The 20,494-nt window shown below is 41.9% G+C and overlaps 1 protein-coding gene across 2 annotated transcripts in view; it reads left to right on the top strand.

Moving 5' to 3' along the window:
- Window positions 1–19,496, top strand: part of CAMSAP2 (calmodulin regulated spectrin associated protein family member 2) — a 74,932-nt gene extending 55,436 nt beyond the window's left edge. For both annotated transcript variants that reach the window (XM_081914802.1, XM_081914803.1), the window contains 11 exons: window positions 5,254–5,347; window positions 6,014–6,107; window positions 7,074–7,156; window positions 9,111–9,180; window positions 11,091–13,266; window positions 14,393–14,529; window positions 15,357–15,577; window positions 16,120–16,189; window positions 17,491–17,606; window positions 17,992–18,110; window positions 18,829–19,496. In XM_081914802.1, coding sequence (XP_081770928.1) covers window positions 5,254–5,347; window positions 6,014–6,107; window positions 7,074–7,156; window positions 9,111–9,180; window positions 11,091–13,266; window positions 14,393–14,529; window positions 15,357–15,577; window positions 16,120–16,189; window positions 17,491–17,606; window positions 17,992–18,110; window positions 18,829–19,134 — 3,486 coding nt within the window. In that variant the 3' untranslated portion in view covers window positions 19,135–19,496. The remainder of the gene's footprint in view (window positions 1–5,253; window positions 5,348–6,013; window positions 6,108–7,073; window positions 7,157–9,110; window positions 9,181–11,090; window positions 13,267–14,392; window positions 14,530–15,356; window positions 15,578–16,119; window positions 16,190–17,490; window positions 17,607–17,991; window positions 18,111–18,828) is intronic.
- The last annotated feature ends 998 nt before the right edge of the window (window positions 19,497–20,494 follow it).

Genomic DNA, 20,494 nt, shown 5'->3' with positions numbered 1-20,494 from the left:
CCCGTTGTCCACATGAGTTTGTTGGAAAAGGGCAGGAACCCAGGTTCTAAGCTATTTAGAGACTTTAAAGATAAGAATCAGCACTTTGGATTGTGCTTGGAAACAGATTGGTAGTCTGTGTAACTGATTCAAAACTAGTGTGGTCCATTTCCCACAGTCCTGTTTGGTCATCTCTCTACTCTGTTTTGTACCAACGCATAAAACAGTGTGGTGGGACGGATTATCCCTGTCAAGGTTACAACAGGTACATTATGCCATGTAAACCTTTTGGGCCTCCAACACTAAGGGGTAACCTGGAAAACCGCAATTTGTTCCTTTCTGGGGAGTGCAACACCATTCAGAAATGGTTGACTGACACTTCACAGGTCAGGCAAGCCACTCGCCAGCAGTACCTCTATCTTGTTTCTGTTGAGCTTCAGTTACAGGCACTAGTTTTAACACATCCATGGCCTCATCTGAATATGAGAAATTAAACCCTTCAATTTGCGAGATAGGGGACAAGGCAGCGCCTTGAAGCGCACAAAACCATAGCATAAAAACCATGGGGCAAAGCCACAGTCCTCCAGCACCTCCTTCTGGAAGCAGCCATCCAAATAGGAACGTAAGACTCCCATACAATAAGCAATCCAGAAGGCTGGAGTGTGCTGCACTACAAAATGTTTAACAAAGGATGAGAACTCCTTTGGAAGCTCTCACTAATGTAGTTGAATAAAGGGATTGTTCCTTTAGTGCACTGTGACCTCATCTTTTGTGACATTTAAGTCAATGGCTAGCCTATAGAGAATAATGAAGGTTGGAATATGCTTGCAAAGTAAAACTGGAAATCTCAACCTTGCCCTCTAGTGTTAAATAAATTACTGAGCATTTTGAAATGTTGTCAAATACTGTATGGTGTATAGAGTGATAGTATGGTGTATAGAGTGATAATAGGTGGCTCAGTAGATGTCATAGGCAGGATCTGAACAAGATTTAAAACTTGTTCAAAGCGTTAAATACTTATTTATTTATTTATTTATTTATTTATTTATTTATTTATTTGGTCCCCCTGCGGCACATGCCATGGGGCTAGTGCAAACCCTTTAAGTTTGCCTGAGCAGCACTTTGGAGCCTGACCTGTATATTGCATGAAATACTTGGTTCAGTATAATGTGTTTTTTTTATCCAATAAAAAAATGTTGAAGTGCTATCTCCCACCTCTTTTCTCTCTTGAATGGAAAATATTCCTGTTCATTTTAATATCAAAGGCAGCATTCCCCCCTCCCATTCCAATGCCATTTGTAGCTTGCATGAAATTACTGCGGCAACCAGAAGAGAAGAGCAAAGGAACTGCAGACATGGGCAAAGGCTCATTCAAAGCTGAGCTTAGAAATCAGTCAAACAGAGCCAATGGCTTTTACAATGTTGAGGCTCAAAAACAGTCTTCCATGATGTTGCGGAAATGTATAGTGGGGGAGGGGGTAGTGTGTGTGTTTGAGCTATGTTTCTGGATGTCAAGCATTTTTAAAAAATCAGTTAGCCCTCCCCCCTTATTTTTCATATTTATAAATCTTATCCTGCAGCAAACATCCTGCACAGTAATTGAAAAAGGAATTTGTCTGTTCATTGTATTTATATTCCACTCCTTTAACTTGGTTTTCTGGGCAGCTTGCAGGCTTATAAAAAATGCAGCTTAAAATATGTATGATGACCAGTTCACACTGGTCCTTATTTGTGTCTTGTAGTTTGGACTGATTCAATTTTATGGCCTTGTTCAGAGGGCAAAAGTATTGTTTTGCCATTTAATGCAAATTGAACCAACAGTGGTTGTTGGTCACTTTCTGGACATTCTTCTCACTCATAAAGTCCTAAGAACTCCATTCACTCCTGTGGGACCTAACTATGTAAACGCCTTATCAAAACCTTCCTTAGAATTCCCATTTAGAATAATTAAATTAAAACTATTTAACAGAATGAACTATAAAGCATATCTATTTTACAATCCTTTTGGGTTCTGATTACTCATCCCATCTTCTTTGATCAAAAACTCTTTCTCCAGACTGATTTAAGATAGTTAACAGCACAGTCCTAGCTTTGTCTACACAGAGGTAAGTCCTATACATCACCTGCAATAGAATATTAATTTTGCAGATTTAGTAAATCAGCCTCCAATTGGTCCCAGAATAATTATCATATAGTGGGGAACACAGGGTTGGAAGAGTACTGAAACAAAAGAGTTACTATAAGCCTTAATGTTGTGGCTATCAAAAGGGCTAAATCTCCTGTTGCTCTGCCACTCTTTATGGGTGCTGCCGCTGTTAGCATGTATACTAAACACCCATTAATCACATTTTTGTGCGCATTCAGGTTTCCGGCAAAGCAGCTATATCAAATTTCCTTAAATATTTAGAAAGGCTGGATCACAGGTCTTCCTCATTCACCCACGGTATACCATAAGGGGGAAAAACAATACCTCTGATATTTAGCCACTGCTTCTTAGAAGGTTTGACCAATTATTACACTGTCATGAGGATCTATTATACACAGATGATAAAGGTCCAAATCTGACATCATTACACCAAGCTTATTTTCCTCATTTCTTTTCACATTCTGGGATGTGAGCCCATTTCATAAGGCTTTTGTTCTCTTTGTCTAGTCCGCTCCTAAGCATGAGCATCAGTGCACCAACTTTCTGAGCAGTAGAGGATCATTCTGTCCTAAGTAAGAGTCAATCTGTCCTAAGAATTGCCTGTTCCAAACTCCCAGCTAGTTTACTTTGCAGTGTGCTCAAATCTCTTTATGATGTCATCATGTATTGCGACTGAAAACATTTGGAAGAAGTTGAACAGTCCTTCCTCAACCTCGTCAGGGATGGTCCTAGCTATAGTTTTAGCTCCTTGTATTTCTTCCTTGGGTCATAGTAAGTTTGGTTTTGGTCTGGCCTCCCCTGCTGCTCCATGACCATATCCAGTTTCCTGAAGAGCCATAGGTCAGTGATAGAGCATCTGGTTTGCATGCAAAACGCCCCAGGTTCAGTGCTCCAGGTAGCACTGGGAACGTCCTCCATCTGAAATTTTGACAGTAAGTGTAGAGTGACACTTGGAAGACAATGCAGTGGTACCTCGGGTTACATACGCTTCAGGTTACATACGATTCAGGTTACAGACTCCACTAACCCAGAAATAGTACCTCAGGTTAAGAACTTTGTTTCAGGATGAGAACAGAAATTGTACTCCGGCGGCACGGCAGCAGCGGGAGGCCCCACTAGCTAAAGTGGTGCTTCAGGTTAAGAATAGTTTCAGGTTAAGAACGGACCTCCAGAACGAATTAAGTACTTAGCCCGAGGTACCACTGAACTGAGCTAGATGAACCAATGGTCTTAGAGAAGGCATTGGTATCTGGGACCAATAAATAGTACAGTGGTACCTCTGGTTGCGAATGGGATCCATTCTGGAGGCCCATTTGCAACCTGAAAAGAACGCAACCCGTGGGTCGCTGCTTCTGCACATGCACGTGACATCATTTTGCGCATCTGCGCATGCCATGCGCAAGCAGCGAAACCCGGAAGTAACCCTTTCCGGTACTTCCGGGTCACCGCGGGACATAACCTGAAAACGCGCAACCTGAAGCAAATGTAACATGAGGTATGACTGTACATTCTCTTCTCTCTTCCACCCTAAGGAGCTATACATGGGAGGTTTGGGTTTTTTTGCATTAGTGCCAACCAAGCTGGCAGTGATACACAGTACCTCACTGGGGCCTTCATCTCATCTTGACTCCAGCTACTTCCTCACTTATGTGTTCTTTTATACCTTCTGTCATCTTTCAGTTTTAAAATATAATATGCTCTTAGTAAAATGTTGATGAATGGCTGTACTGTTACATGGCATGGTAATGAAGGACGTATGTACAGTCGTACCTTGGTTCCCGAACAGCTTAGTTGCCGAACAAATCGGTTCCTGAATGCCGCAAACCCTGGAAGGAAGTGTTCCAGTTTGTGAATGTTTTTTGGAAGCCAAACTCCTGCAGCCAATCAGAAGCTGTGCCTTGGTTTTTGAATGGTTGCGGGAGTCAAACGGACTCTCGGAATGAATTAAGTTCGAGAACCAAGATAACACTGTATTGTAAAAGGTGTAGGAGTACAGTAAGGAGTTACCCTAATTGCTTCATTTGACAGCTGAAATATAGCGCTTTAGTCTTTCATTTTATTGCCATCTTGTGGCCAGGAGGGGAAATGATACCCAAAGCCATTTATCTGTATTTAATGAATACAAAATGGTATAGTCAGAAGCTATTTAGTAGTCTGACCAGAATCGTAAAGTATTTTACTCAGTCTTTGAAAAAGAACGTAAACCATGAACAGTAATTTAAATTGTACCATCTTTGCCATTTTTGAAAAATATCCTGGATTTTAATGTTCTTACTTGCAGGGCAAAAACCATAGCAACATATTAATTTTACAGATACCACTGGATCTAGTTCCTCTAGAATGGGACCCCCTGCAGTGGTTTCTTCCTTCAGTCCTGTCTGGGGCCTCCCAATTATGACAGACTTTGCATTTCAACCTTCCATTTCTTCCTCAAAACTGGTACCATTATCCTTGCTTACTATTCCCTGCTTCTATCACTTATTGTTGTAGTCCAGTCAGTCCGTCAGGCTATGGCTTTGACATTCATATGAGGAACCTGCTAGCACATTAAGTTCATGGCATGCAAGAATACAAGCAAATTTCGTGAAGCCACATTACTGCTATCTTCAAAGATGTGCCCAAGTGATTACATTTTGAACATTGGCTTGGGGAATTTTCTACATGTGGTTTTTAGCAGTACTGTGTAGTGTTAAGCCTCTTGTGGTAGTTGTCATATAAAGCATACAACATTGTTGTTGTTTTGACAATGGATTTGCTTTTTAGTACAGAACAGATGCAACAATTTGGGGGGGGGGAGACACTTAATATACTGTAACCATGTGCTCTTCCCTCAATTCTAGAAAGGTGTATTTTCTTTATACTCTATGGACCAAATTCAACCACATAAAGCCTCACTAGTGCAGTGCAACTTTCTGCCTCCTCCCCCGCCATCAGCTCGGGTGTGTGTGTGTGTGTGTGTGTGTGTGTGTGTGTGTAGAATCTCCAGAACAGCGGGTGGGGAGTAGAAAGGAGATCATATTGCCCAGCAAGTTGAAGTTCTTGTGCTGATAGAACAGTTTAAAGGGCACGATGTTCAATTCATCTCTATGTTTTTTACTTCTAATTAAGCTTCCATCTCTAATTTACAGAGCAATTATTTGGTGTTCATGGCAGAGCTCTTCTGGTGGTTTGAAGTAGTGAAGCCATCATTCGTTCAGCCTCGAGTTGTAGTTCATCCTCAAGGTAACCTTTCTTCTTACCTGCTTATGCTAAATTATGTGCGCTCCATGGATGTCAGGTTAAAATAGTACATAACCCCCTGGCCAGCAACTAGTTTTAAAATAGGGGTCATATTTACAGTTGGTGAGGATGGGAAGTCACATTAGCTGCATCTGCCCAGACACAGGCAAATGTCTTCTCAAACCCCCTTTCCACAAGTGCAAATAGCAGCAGGAGCTTGGGCAGGGTTTGAGGAGAGGGACCGTAGTTCAGTGGTAATGCCACACAGGTGCTTTCCATGCAGAAGGTCCCAGCTTCAATCCCTGGCATTGCTAGCTTTAAAAAAATTAGGTAGCAGGTGATTTGAAATTGTGCCCAGGAGCATATTGGTAACCCATGCAAATGTTCTAATATGTTCACACAGCTGCATTGTCATGAGCACCCTTGCTGCTGCATTCTAAACCAACTGAAGCTTTGCCTGTGTCTTGGTTCTTACATGAATTTACTCTAAAGTTGTGTCAAACTGGTTGCTTTAAATTTTTGTGGCTAAGAAATTTAGTTATTTATATGGATGTGTATGGTGTTAGCTTGCTTGTTCTTCTGATGTTACGGATCACAGCTTGGCTGTTGTTCTTTTGTTGACTTTTACTTCTACAGCTATAATATATAAAATGTCAATCTTTGTTTTAGCTGATGTTGCAAAAGAAGCATCCTCTGTTCCTGCTGCCAATGCCAATAGAAGAAACTATCCAGAAGTTTCACACGATTCTGACCTGATAGCCAGGTATAATTCCCAACCTCCTTTTTGTAGGTATTTATATGGCTAGTTTTAACTAAAAAACAACAACAGTGCTCAACAGTTCTTCTTTTTTGGCTTGGCTCTTTTTATTTATTATTGTTAACCTATCCACAAGCTTTAATACCAACCATAGCGAGGCTATTTTCAAACCACCACCACAACAAGCTCTTTCTTCCAAGTGTCAGGACACAAAGTCCTCATTTTGTCACTGAGACAGCTTATAAACTTGCTAGTGGAATTAATAGAGCCTTGTAGGGCCCAAATATCTTGTTTGTTAAGGATCTGGTGTTCTATTCAGCAGGAAGTCAATTAGCCTTTATAAATGTTTGGTTGGTGGTGTCCATAAGATTCGTCTGTGATACAAGGAGCAATGCACAATCAGCTGTGCCTCCATGGGGGGCGGGTTTCAGTTTTTCTTCCAGCAGCCTTTCACACCTGTGAAAAAGTAATGTGGCATTGTGAGAAACTGAGGGAGAATTTCACTTTACTCCATGGCTTCTCTTCTCCAAGTGAGCTATAAACACTGTAACACTACTAGGACCGAATATATTATTTGGAACATGCAGTTCATAGATGGAATTAAAATTTCTAAAAATGCCATAGTATCGCAGTTATGTGATGTTTTAAGAAATTCTGTAATGAAGATAATAGTTCCCCTCAGATGCCACAGATAACTCAGGTGTTGTAGGAAATTTATATTTAGCTCTTTGACTGAATTGAGACAGAAGTACAAATTATTGTGCCAATACAAGTATTACTGAATACCTTTCCATATGATAACAGATTCAGTTAAAATTTGACCTTTCAAATCTAGAAATATATTTTAATTGCACTAAATTCATGCTTTCAGGCCTAGTTTAAAGCATGATATTGTCTCCTGAAATGTTCAGGGCTGCAAGATTTTAAATTAGAAGAAGTTAACCGTGGTGTTCTGTTTTTGGTTGTTTGCAGTGTGGAATGCCCAGCTTTCCCACCATCTCATCAGATTCCAGCTGCTAGCCATGCTCACCAGCAGCCTTATACACCTGCTCCAGGTAATAGCAAAAAGCTGAGAGATTCTGCTTTCGCCCTGTTCAGATTTGTTTTATCCAAATGTTCCCTTCCTTTGTTGGTCTTCTGCCAGAAGAAGGGAACCTTTTCCCCAACCATTATCTTTAAGTGTTAAACTACAGAGTGCTACATATGAGTGCCGAGAATTATTAGACTATTGGAATTACAAGGGGAAGGGTTGCAGCACAGTGGTAGACCAGCTGCTTTGCTTGTACAAAATCCCATGTTGAATTCCCAAGGTTTTCCAAGTAGGGCTGGGAATCAGGTGTGTGATGTCATGCACTGACTGGATGCAGAAGAGTGGTGGGAGGCACCAGCTGGGGGAACCCCCAAGAAAGTGGGGGTAGGATGGTGATGAGTGGTCAGAGGGAGCAGACTGGGAAAAGAGAGGCTGAAGAGGCAACAGGGCTTAGTGAACAGGAAGAGGATGTGACAGACAGTAGTCCAGAACCAGAGGCTGGAGAGGAGTGGGGCCGGGAGACAGGGAGGAGGCAGGCTGCTGAAGAAGACAGGGAGTCTTCCCCTCCTGCTGTGACCAGCTCCCCTCCCCACTGGTCTCCCAGAACACACATAGAAACGAAAAGAGCAGAGGAGAGTTTGGTTGCGCACCAATATAGTCTCTGATTTCTTGGGGGGAAAGCCCTGGAGAGGAGGGGACTTAGGCGGCTGTTTTGGAAAACAGGGACCTTCATTCCTCACAACTGTCTCATTGGAGCTAGAGCTATTGGGAAGAGTTGCTGGGATCACTAGACTGTTTTGGTTTCTTTGAATAAAAAGTTAACTTCACTGACACTGGTGTTTTTTTTAATTGCTCACCTTCACCTGACTTTGGCTCCTGACACGTACCTGGGCTCCCTTGCACCCTTGGCAGGGAGCTATATTACTGCTCCCCATGCTTTGCAGCTTTGGCAAGGAGATGTATTGGTGCCTCACCCCATCCCTTTCCGAAGGAGGCTGTGTGTCACATCAGGCCACCCAGAACAGTGGAGGAGCGGCCAGGGAAGTGTGCAGGCTGGCAGGCAGACTTCTAGCTGCTGCAAGCCTGGGTGGAAAGGCATGATTCCCTTGCTGGGAATGTCACCTGTATGAAATCCTGGAGAGCTGCTATCAGTCAGTGTAGTAGACAGAGTTGACCTTGTTGGACTAATGGTCTGTGTTTGGCTCGATATAAGGCAGATTCCTATGTTAGATCTATCCTGGAAAGCTTTATTTATGCAATATACATTTTCATTTTCTGTCCCCCCTCATCCTTGCAACAGCCCAGAGAGGTAGCTTATGATGAAGGCAGTAACTGATGCTATGTTGCCTAGGGAGTTTTATGGCTCAGTGGATATTTGAATCTGGATCTCCCATCATAGTCTGATACTCTATTCCCTTGCTATCCATTATTAACACAAAAAAGTGGAGCAAGAGAAGTAGGAATGAGTGAATCACACTTTTCAAGTTCAATTGAACCATTTTGTATATTTTTAAAGTACAAGGCATAGGCAAGCAGTAATATAGACTATTGTGGGAATATTCTGCAGAACTAATTTTTTTGTGATTCACATCTCTGTGTATCTCTTTTTTTCCACAATAAAGCATATTTTTAAATAGGGGAGGAGTATTAATGGCATAAACACAATTCATGTTATTTATTGTCGACAGAAGTACATTGAATGGTTGCATTCCCAACGTAGCTGATGTCAGTGAATTTAACTACTTTGGCTTAGGGTTTTACCTGGATAGTAATGTACAGAGCCATAGATGTTTATTCTTTGATAGTTTTCTGCAAAATGCTGAATGAGATGTAAATTAATTTATGTGGTCTGTCTGCTTTAAATCGAATCAAGAGCAGAAGCCACCTATTTGATTTGTTAACTGGAAGTTTTTTAATCCTCTTTTTAAAAGTTTCAAAAGAATTCACCCTTATATGTTTTTTGTTTTGATTTTGGATAGGCGGCATTAGACGATCTACATCTATGTCTTATATGGATGGATACGTAGGGACATGGCCCAAAGAAAAGAGGTGAGTCATTGGTTAGTTGGTGCCATATTGCCATAATGTTTCATTTCCTATTGTTGTGTGATGCAAGGGGATTGATCCTTCAATTGAATATCCTCGCTCCGAAAAACCATTCATGGATTACACATGGGGAAGTACACTGAAAAGCTGCAGGACTCATATACACATACAAAGCAAGATCTAATATAGCATGAACGAGTGTGCCTTCTGCATTTATCTTTCCTCCTCACCCTGCAGAGGTTTGGGGGACCCTCCAGAACCAGTGTTGGGGTCCTGCTATGCAAGTGGATTTCCATTGCACAGGCAGGCAAGCGTTGTTGGATGTCGCCCAGAATCATTAAAGTGAAAAGCTCTATAAATGCAAATCCGTAGACATAGGCCCCACTTCTAAGATCCATAACCTCTCATTTGTGGAAGATGGTACAGAGTAAGCAGATACTGTGCATGTACGTGCTACATGTGAAAGCAATACACTTGGCATCAGGAGTTGCTGGAAGGAGGCGTACAAGTCTCTATCCAACTATCTTAGGGCCTCCACTCTGCATTTGTGTAGGGTTTACTCCTTAGCCCTTTCATCCCTGAAATAATATCCCACAAGGCAGCAGAGGTTTAGGATCAGAGTTTTCCTTCTCCTAGATGTGCTACCTTCCCAGGTTGACGAGCCCCATCTGCCCCTCACTTCTTTCTTCAGCATGTGCAGAAACCGCCTTCTTGATCCTTGGACCCACTATTGGTCTTGTCCGCTGAATCTGCCAGAACCTGTCTTTGAATGTAGGGAAAGTCCCTAACTCACTGAAGGTTTGAGACCCATTGGCTACCCTTCACCTGGTTTATCCAACCAGTCAAAGCTGTTCCCAGGGCGTGGCTGCTGTCCCATGCAGACAGCGTCTAGGAGCCACTGGCGAGAGTTGAGTGCAGGGTAGGGACCAAAGATGGACAAACTACCCTAGAAGGAACACGACATGTCCCCCAGCACATGCATTTGAGAAAGGGAAAATAGATGGAAGTTCTGCACCACTTAGGAGCCTCCTCTTGTAGCTCAAATTGTGTGGTGGGTCTTTCTTCCTGGCTTGCTTGTTTGCTTCTGTCAATTGTCAAGAGAGAATGGACATCCCTACTCCTTTTTGAGAAGGGTTTTCACTTTTATATTTACAAAAATGATATAATGGTCACAAGGACATTTTCAAGATATTCAGAACAAGAAATACATGTATGTAACAGAAGATTAAATAACTGTGTGGTAGATTTTTGTTGGGCCTGAGCCAAATGGATGTGAAGTCATTTTCTGCAGGAAAAAGCACCCTTTCGCTTGGCAGTCATTCAACAAACTGTAACAAAAAGAGGGTAAAAGTGTTTGCCCATTCAGAGTGAGGGCAATTGGTGATCTCATTGGCTGGGATCACCTATATGACCAGTCCAAGAAGAACAGCCCTCACTCTGTCTGTTTTGTTTGCCCTCAGTGACATCAGGTAGTCATATCTTGATTGGCTATGTAGTGCTGTAACGATATAATATCATATTCACTGCTTGATCCCTGGCTGGCTGGGATCACATAGTTCAAGCAGAAAGAAGCCCTAGCAAAGGGGCAACAGATGTGAGAAACAAGGGCTGCACAGAAGATCAAAAAGAGGCAAGGTAGGGATTTGTTTATTTACTATATATATGGAGGGCCCCAAACCTTGAAATGAGCAAACATTTGGTGCAGACCATATCTTTATGCTCAGTGGATGTAGGACTAGATAATGCTAATAATGCTATCACCTTGTATTGCATTTTACTGCTAGAGTTTGAAGCCAGCATTAATGCTATAAAATAAAATATATTGTTTTTTCAATATAAAAATCCTGGAATATTTCCAACCTTTTAAATGGAGGGTTGCTTTAATGGCATTCTCATTTTAATTCCCTTTCTAGATCTTCAGCACATGGTGTTTCATTTGACATTTCTTTTGATAAAGAGGACAGCATCCGTGAGACTCCAAACAGAGGAATGACTAGATCTCTCAGCAACGAAGGCATTGCGCAAAATACTAGCCGTATGCCCAGACTTGTTAGAAAGAACCTGTCCTTCAAGCCTGTGAATGGCGAAGAGGAAAGTGAAGATATTGAAGAAGAAAAGGATACAGAATTTTGCAGCGATCTAGAGGCCGACAGCAATCAAAGGAATGCGAACCAGATTAACCCATACAGCCTGCCCAATGGAGCACTGCAAAACAGGTTGGTTACCGATGAATTTGGCAATCGGATTGAGACACCAAGCATTGAGCAGGCTTTGCAGATTATCCATGATAGTGAGAAATCTCCCAGTGTTACTCAACCAGAGCAAATTACAAATGGGTTTTTCCTTCACAACAAGGAGATGAGCATCCTGAATTCAAATATTAAACCCAACCAGAGTAATCCCGATATTTCTGCAGATACAAAAGGTGCTCTCAGTCCCATGACTGACAATACAGAAGTAGATACTGGAATACATGTCCCTTCAGACATTCCAGAGACTATGGATGAGGATTCAACCTTGAGGGACTATACTGTAAGCCTGGATTCTGATATGGAAGAACCATCTCGATTCCTTCAAGAATTTGATAGCAGAGGCATCAACCATAAGGAACAATTGAGCCCTTGTCCAAGCTCAGTAAGTGCCAAATCACAAGCAGGCAGTAGTGCTTCCTCAAGTTCAGGTGTTAAAATGACCAGCTTTGCAGAGCAGAAATTTAAGAAGCTGAATCATACAGACAGCAGAAGTAGTGGCAGCAGTTCTCAGAAAACTACACCAGAAGGTTCTGAGCTGAACATTCCTCACATGGTTTCTTGGGCTCAAATACCTGAGGAGTCTCCTCTCCCTCAGGCAAGAGATACCACACAGTTACTGGCCTCTGAAATGGTGCAACTGAAAATGAAGCTGGAAGAGAAGAGGCGAGCGATTGAAGCCCAGAAGAAGAAGGTTGAGGCTGCTTTCACGAAGCAGAGACAAAAAATGGGAAGGACGGCGTTCCTTAACATTGTGAAAAAGAAAGGTGACGGGATTTCACCACTTAGAGAAGAGGCGGCTGGAGCAGAGGATGAGAAAGTGTTCACGGACAGCAGTAGGCCGAAAGAAAAAGATGCCCAAAAGCCATGTGAGCAACTAAACAAGGCCACAGAGGTAATTAAAGCAAGCACTGAAAATCCTCACGTGAAATGGCTGAAGTCCCCCAACACACCGGTTGATATAGAAAAGCAATGCAATTTGGTGAGCCCCTCGGAAGAAAACTTAAATGACAGTGACCTTCTGGAATATACAAAATCTATTGAGAAGCTCAATTCTTCTCTTCATTTCCTGCAGCAAGAAATGCAACGCCTCTCACTTCAGCAAGAGATGCTAATGCAGATGAGGGAGCAACAGGCTTGGGTTATTTCACCACCTCAGCCTTCTCCTCAGAAGCAGGTTCAGGAGCTGAAGCCTTCATTAAGGTTTGCGGGCTCACCCTTCCCTGTTGCCCCATTTTCCGTGGAATCTCCCCGATCTTCCCACCAGTCCCCACAGTCATCCTCTAGGAAGAATTCCACTCTCCCCAGTAAAATGCAAAGGACTCCTAGGCCAAATGAACTGAAATTAGCACCTTTGAATCGCACTTTGACTGCACCGCGATCTGTGGACAGCCTTCCTCGTTTGAGAAGATTTTCTCCAAGTCAGGTATCAATTCAAACTAGATCTTTTGTTTGTTTTGGAGATGATGGTGAACGTAACCGCTTGAAGATCAAAAATACAACGGGAGAGGCTGACAAAGAAACAGCAGGTGAGAAAGAAGCAGAACAGGCAGAAAAGGAAAAGCCAGAGGAACAACCGGCCAGGCCTCTGGAATCTACAGTGTCTGAAGTACTTTCGCAGCCCATTACAGAAACTGTCTGCCTTACCCCAAATGAAGAGGTGCTGAACCCACCAGGATTTCCAGAACCTGCATCCAAAACTGCTAACCTCATAGAAGTTTCCCTCACAGATTTGAAGCCACCAGAAAAGTCAGAAGAGTCTGTTGAGAAATCAGAGGGTGAGAGTGACAAGGAACAATTGGAAGATGACCAAAAAGTGTGCTGTGGATTCTTTTTCAAGGTAAGTGAACGAGGACATCACAAGCATGCATTTAGGATCTTTTTGCCTCTGGTGGTGGTGGGCAAAAGTCTATGGTGAGTGGGACCTGGGTGACTTGTGGTTGGTTAACTCTTCCCATGGATCATCCACCCCTCACAATCAGGCTCCAAACAGCTTGCTAAGCACCTGCTTGAGAAGCTGTTTTGAAGCACAGTTGCAACAGGCAGGAGCTGGGGAATGACTCACCTCTGTTGCCTTTCTCACCATCATGTATTGTTCAAAATAAAACACTAGGGCAGATAATAAATGATTTAAGCTCCTCTGCAAGTGGAGTTGTATTCACTTCTCCCTGCAAATGTATTGCAAATAAACCGTATCATAGGTTACAGGATTGCGGTTGAGTGTAATACAGACATGCTCTGTCCATAGATGAATGTGACCCTTTATAGAGGAGTGGTTAATCTAGCACAGCTTCCAGTGGGGTATAATACTACAATTGAACAATCTAATTTTAATAAGTACTAGACCTTGCATGCTTGGGACACGGGTGGTGCTGTGGGTTAAACCGATCAGAAGGTCGGCGGTTCGAATCTCCGTAACAAGGTGAGCTCCCGTTGCTTGGTCCCTGCTTCTGCCAACCTAGCAGTTGGAAAGCACATCAGAGTGCAAGTAGATAAATAGGTACCACTCCGGCGGGAAGGTAAACGGCGTTTCCGTGCGCTGCTCTGGTTTGCCAGAAGCGGCTTAGTCATGCTGGCCACATGACCCAGAAGCTGTACGCTGGCTCCCCTGGCCAATAAAGCGAGATGAGCGCCGCAACCCCGGAGTCGGTCACGACCGGACCTAATGGTCATGGGTCCCTTTACCTTAGACCTTGCATATTTTGATATAGTTGTCTCAGTAACTTTAGACTAGGCATGGCGAACCTGTGTCGGTCCCTGTGTTTTTGGCCCCATCAACCCCAATCAGCATGACTGATGATCAGGGTGATGGGAGTTGTAGTTCAACAACATCTAGAAGCCCCAGGTGCCACACCCCTGCTTCAGACCAATCTTCAAATTTGTCTCTTGGATTGCAATCCGTTTTAGTTCAATGGCTGTACTGTGGATAAAGTCTTCTACCATTCCTTCCTAAATGTTGCTTCAAGGATGATCAAAAGGCTGAAAACGAAATGGCAGTGAAGCGGGCGGCATTGCTGGAGAAGCGATTGAGAAGGGAAAGAGAAACCTTACTTCGGAAGCAGCAACTGGAAGCAGAGTTGGAATATAAGAAAGAAGAAACAAAGTAAGATCAACTGTAGATGCTAGTCATTCTGAGAGAGTTAAATTTAGAAATCAGATGCCTAATTGCTATACCCTATGAGGGATCCTTGTTGTCAAACTGTTTCCTATGCTAAGACCACTTAAAACTTTCTACTAACTGATTAAGATAGGTGCCACCAACCTTTTTAGGCCAGTGGGACACATTTGGAAATTTTAGAAAGCCAGTCACAAAATGGGTGCCCAGAGGTGTGGCATAACACAAAATGGCTGCCACATCTAAAAGAGCTGAAAGAGGCAGGGCCACACATTGGTGTGGCTGTGCCTCACCCCTTCAGTGAGCAAAAAAGGCACCCACATCAGCCACTGCAACAATCACTCGCAAAGAGAAGCTATTTGCAGCTGTCCTGTGTTCAGAATGAATGAAACGCCGTGTGTCCGATCTTCAGTTAAATGTGAAAATGTGAACATTCTAAAATAAATTCCTTGCATAACTAAGGAATATTAAGCTTTCAAAATAATTATTCTTTGAATATTACCAAGAAACCCAAATTTTACGGGTACACAATACTAAAGTGTTAGGTGGTACTGAAGCACTAAGGGGCATTTCACTTAATATTTACCTTAATCTGGTTCAACTGCATCTTTAGGACTATGCCAGTACTTGTGTGAATTGCTCCACAAAGCTTAGCATGAGCGTACAGTTAAAATATGTACACTAAAATTTGGAAACCAGGGTATGTTCTGGGAATGTAACAGGGATACTTGGCATTCGGGTAACTTATAATCAGAAAAATTGGTTATCGTTTATGAGAAGGATGGCTTTGCTAATGGCGATGTTGAATTTCTAAGGAGGAAGTCTGAGGAAGAACGTCAGAAGAAGGAAGATGAAAGAGCACGTCGAGAGTTTATTAAGCAAGAATATATAAGGCGGAAGCAGCTGAAACTGATGGAAGATATGGACATTGTCATAAAGCCTCGCCTCCACATGTCCAAACAAAAGAAGCCACGTCCAAAATCCATTCATAGAGATCATATTGAGTCACCTAAAACTCCAATCAAAGGTCCTCCAGGTAATAAATATAAGGAGGAGTCTTGATGCTGCCATTCCAGCTTTGACATTTTGCCCAGAGATTGGGGGGAGAGGGGTTGTTAAATGCTACCAGACTGCTGGTTTTCATTATGCCTAGTTATCACATTAGAAAATTTGCAAAGAATGATTGGTTCATCACTCCTTACATAGTTAAATTTTGAGTCAGCATGACCTGGACCAATACGACAACATTGCCTCTACTTTTAAAGTAGGTTTCCATACTTTTGATACAGAGCTCCATGGTGATGTTTATGTTTAGAACAACCTATAACCATACTATCATTTACCTTTACTATATAAAGACTTACGAGGATAAAATTACGCATTAAATGTTTACAGATGTAGAGTTCATAGGGCCAGTAAAGAGAGAGAATATTTCTTAGAAAACTTAGCAACTTTTATTTCCTGGTGGTGCATCTAATTCACAGACTCTGTTTTCTGTATCTGCATTCTTTTAAAGTTCCTTGCATTTACCTAGGCTCACACCTTCACTGTGTTGCTGTTCCCCCCATCTCCCCTCAGCATCTAGCCTTTCGTTGGCATCATTGAACACTGGAGACGACAGTGTGCAATCGGGCAAGAGAACGCCAAGGTAAATATTCAGTTCCAATTTACATTTGAGAGAAATGATCATATTTATGTGACTTGGCACATCAGTGTGAATTCAGTGAGGCAGTAGTTAATGCATAATTAAGAATAGTTCATGGCTCTTCAGATTAGACCAACTTTGAGTATGTTCCTATAGCCGTTTCCGTACACGGTCGCCACAAAACAGATCTACACATATTTAATTTCCAGGCTGCAGGGAATTGTTTAATTGCTTCTGCTGATATGTACATTTTTTTATTAGATTGCTAGGTATCAGCCAAAACCTGTAGTAACACACACGGAATGGCATACACAAGACACATAAACACACACAGGATTTGTTGTTGTTTAGTCGTTTAGTCATGTCCGACTCTTCGTGACCCCATGGACCAGCGCACGCCAGGCACTCCTGTCTTCCACTGCCTCCCGTAGTAGCTTCGAGAACACTGTCCAACCATCTCGTCCTCTGTCGTCTCCTTCTCCTTGTGCTCTCAATCTTTCCCAACACCAGGGTCTTTTCCAGGGAGTCTTCTCTTCTCATGAGGTGGCCAAAGTATTGGAGCCTCAGCTTCAGGATCTGTCCTTCCAGTGAGCACTCAGGGCTTATTTCCTTAAGAATGGATAGGTTTGACCTTCTTGCAGTCCATGGGACTCTCAGGAGTCTCCTCCAGCACCATAATTCAAAAGCATCAATTCTTCAGCGATCAGCCTTCTTTATGGTCCAGCTCTCACTTCCATACATCACTACTGGGAAAACCATAGCTTTAAATATACAGACCTTTGTTGGCAAGGTGATGTCTCTGCTTTTTAAGATGCTGTCTAGGTTTGTCATTGCTTTTCTCCCAAGAAGCAGGCATCTTTTAATTTCGTGACACACAGGATGGCACTTCTAAAAATGTAATCATTCAGCTCTCCTTAATTTTAAGAAGCCACTGAAATATCAACAAGTGAATTAAATTCTCTAAGTTGTGTAGACTAATATGAAGTAGAGGGGATGCTTTCATATTCAGATTTTCTTATTTGTGATAGCTTTATAAGGGCAAAGGGGCTGAAAACACCCGCCAATTTTTCAGAAGTTAGCCAGCTTTGCCTGATGGACAGTTGGCATTCTTCCCACTCATTCCTGAATCTACTTGGATATTTGGAAGAACTTACGTGCTGTTAAATCATTTGATTCCATATTTGTGTTTAACAGTGCTTTATCTTCAGGTCTTTCATTGTGAAATGCTACCTTTTTTTCATTGTGAAATCATGCTTGGTAATAGATTGGCCAAATCTTCTTTCCTGTTTAAATGCAACTTTTAGGTCTGAATCTGTGGAAGGATTCGTATCTCCAAGTCGTTGTGGAAGTCGTAATGGAGAAAAGGATTGGGAAAATGCATCAACGACATCTTCAGTGGCTTCTGCTACAGAATATACAGGTTGGTATATTAAGAGTTGGTGCTGAATTATTTGCTACAAACAAGAACATGTAGATGCTTTGGGGTGGTGGTGGGGAAAGCCGGTAAGTAAGAGAGAAAAAGTAAAAAAACAGCAAGCCAGTGTACCAGATTACAATCTTGCTTCACTTAGTATCAGGTGGTAGTTAAATACCCCAACCATAATAAAGATTGAGAAGCTGGAGTGTTAAGTGTTTGGTTTGAATGAAATTCTTTAGAAATTCCTTGCCCTGGCCACCTGTCAAATTTGGCCCATGGAGTGCAGCTATAAAGGTCTGGCACCCAGAGCCAGAAAGGTTCCTCGCCTCTGCCTGCTCTAAACCATGTTCATTTATTCATATATATGTTTTTAAAAATCTCTCTCTAGGACCAAAGCTGTACAAAGAACCCAGTGCAAAATCCAACAAACATATAATCCAGAATGCCTTGGCTCATTGCTGCTTGGCTGGAAAAGTAAACGAAGGTCAGAAGAATAAAATATTAGAGGTAAGGCAAACCTGTAAAGGGGAAGGGGGGGAGAGAAGAAACTGAAAATCTGAAGTTCAGGTTGTGGGTAGGTAGGAAGTGTTGGGGGGACAGTTTTCTTTACACTGCAAATTAAGAGGGGAGTCTTTCTGTTTACCAAGACCCCGTAAACCTTAATGGTGTGCATTAATGGTATTTCTGGTGCAGCCATAGCACTGAAACTCCTAACCTCCTTTTCATCCTCTGTTCTGGGTCCTCTGCTAAGCTAAGCTATCTCCTTAATACAATATTCTTGCCAGAATAGGAATACATACACTGTGAAATTCTGTACTAACACTTCTCATGAGCTTGTTCTGATGATAAAGATTTTTAAATAATTATAACATTAGTTGAAATAAGAATATAACTGTCTGGTGCACCAGGAATGTAGTTTTTAAAATTACTCTTGGCACCCTATATCGCTTGTTGACACATGCATGTATAACACTTGATTTCTCTATAATTTACTGTTGAACAGTTAATGGCAACTGAATGTGCAACTTCAGGTCCATGATATGAAAGTTGTATCTCTATTGTTGGATTTGTGATGCCTTCATACATGTGTAAATAAGCCAAGCTCACAATGCTATTACATTTTCAATAACATGAAATAGTTTCTGTAGGAGCATTGAAAATACCCATAAACTGGATGTTAACCTGTGCACAATTTGAACCCTCTTTCCTCCCCTCCCCCTTTCAGGAAATGGAAAAATCAGATGCCAACAACTTCCTTATCCTTTTCCGCGACTCAGGCTGCCAGTTCCGATCTTTGTACACGTACTGCCCTGAGACAGAAGAAATCAGTAAGTTGACTGGAATAGGCCCCAAATCCATCAGTAAGAAGATGATTGAGGGGCTCTATAAGTACAACTCTGACAGGAAGCAGTTCAGCCACATACCTGCTAAAACGCTCTCTGCCAGTGTCGACGCTATTACCATCCACAGCCATTTGTGGCAGAGCAAGAGACCAGTAACACCGAAAAAACTCTTACCTACAAAGGCATAGTAACTCGGAGGGGGGTAGGGTACTTTGCCACGTTTGTGGCAAACTTGCACTTCGTATTTGCTGCCTATTAGAAAATAGGTTCTTATTTGCCAACAAGATTTCTTTGAACTCGGATCTGAAGAGAAAAGCTCTGTCATCATGCACAACTGGAATGTAAACACAGTATTGAAGACTTGCAGAAAACTGACACTTAAGTGATTATGCATTCGTGTGCTCATGAAAGACTGACTCAGAGTGGAGATGGGTATGTGCTCACAGTTTATAGGGTTCATTTCCTCTCATTTTTAAAACACTGAATTATTGAATGTTTGCAAATCTGTAGTGACTGAAATTAAAGTATATATTAAATTCATTGCCTTATACTTTGGTGTGTTATGCTTGTTTTGGAATTTGCTTCTGCTCTTTATATCTTCACTGGAGAAATGTTCTGTCTTGAGTTGCCACACCGTTAAATTTTAAGTGGCCTGCCGGTAACAGAGGGCACAAACCTTTTTGCAATGAAATGAAGTTATCCGTTCTTTTTTTGACTTTCATTCATTTCAAAGGGTTTTGCACCAGGAAAGTTCCTTGGAGAGGATGTCCAGGATTAAATGTTGCTAGCATGTCTTAACCTCTGGCAAGGAAATGTGATGGCTGTCATTGCTTGTTCCACAAGGAAACTTATTTTATAAAGGTATTGTCATTATATTTAGAAATCCACCATTGCCCTGATCCAGGGAAGCATGACGGGAGATCTTTGCATGCACTTTTGTGTTTTGCATTTTTCTTCTGAACAGGAAGTTCAGTCCAAACTGCCGTTTAACATTCTGAGATTTAGCAAAGGGGACGATACGTGTCTGTGGCATGACAGGTGACCCAAATAAAATAGCACCACTAAACAAATGCAGACATCTACCATTGCTTCCTGAGATTACGGCCTGGATGGCTATTTCAAAATCCTAAGCAAAACAGTATTAATTGTCTTAAAAGTAGACACTTTGTATGAGTCCTTCTGAGAAACTTGAAGAAAATTATATTGAGTAAGCCTGCTCTATGAAAGCTATTCTGATGTGTCACCAGGTTCCCATCCAGTATATGGACCAAAGTAATTTTTCTTCCAAGACATCAATTTAATTTTGTTTAATATAAATTATGGTATTGATGATGATACATGACAATCTTGAGTGTATTGAAACCAAGAAGGCTGAGAGCCACACACATACAGCAATGTTAACATTTACAAAATAATCACTGGGGCACCTTTTTTCAGTATTAACAAAGGGCTGCACATCTGATTCCTTTAGAGAAGTTATTTCTGTTTGGAGGTTTGCTTGTTGCTTTCTTTTTCTTTCTTATTGTCAGGATTCCTATACAGATATAG

This window comes from Podarcis melisellensis, assembly GCF_964234715.1.
Source record: "Podarcis melisellensis genome assembly, chromosome: 6".
Lineage (NCBI taxonomy): Eukaryota > Metazoa > Chordata > Lepidosauria > Squamata > Lacertidae > Podarcis > Podarcis melisellensis.
The sequence above is the reverse complement of the archived record's forward strand: the minus strand, read 5'-3'. Positions and strand labels throughout refer to the sequence as shown.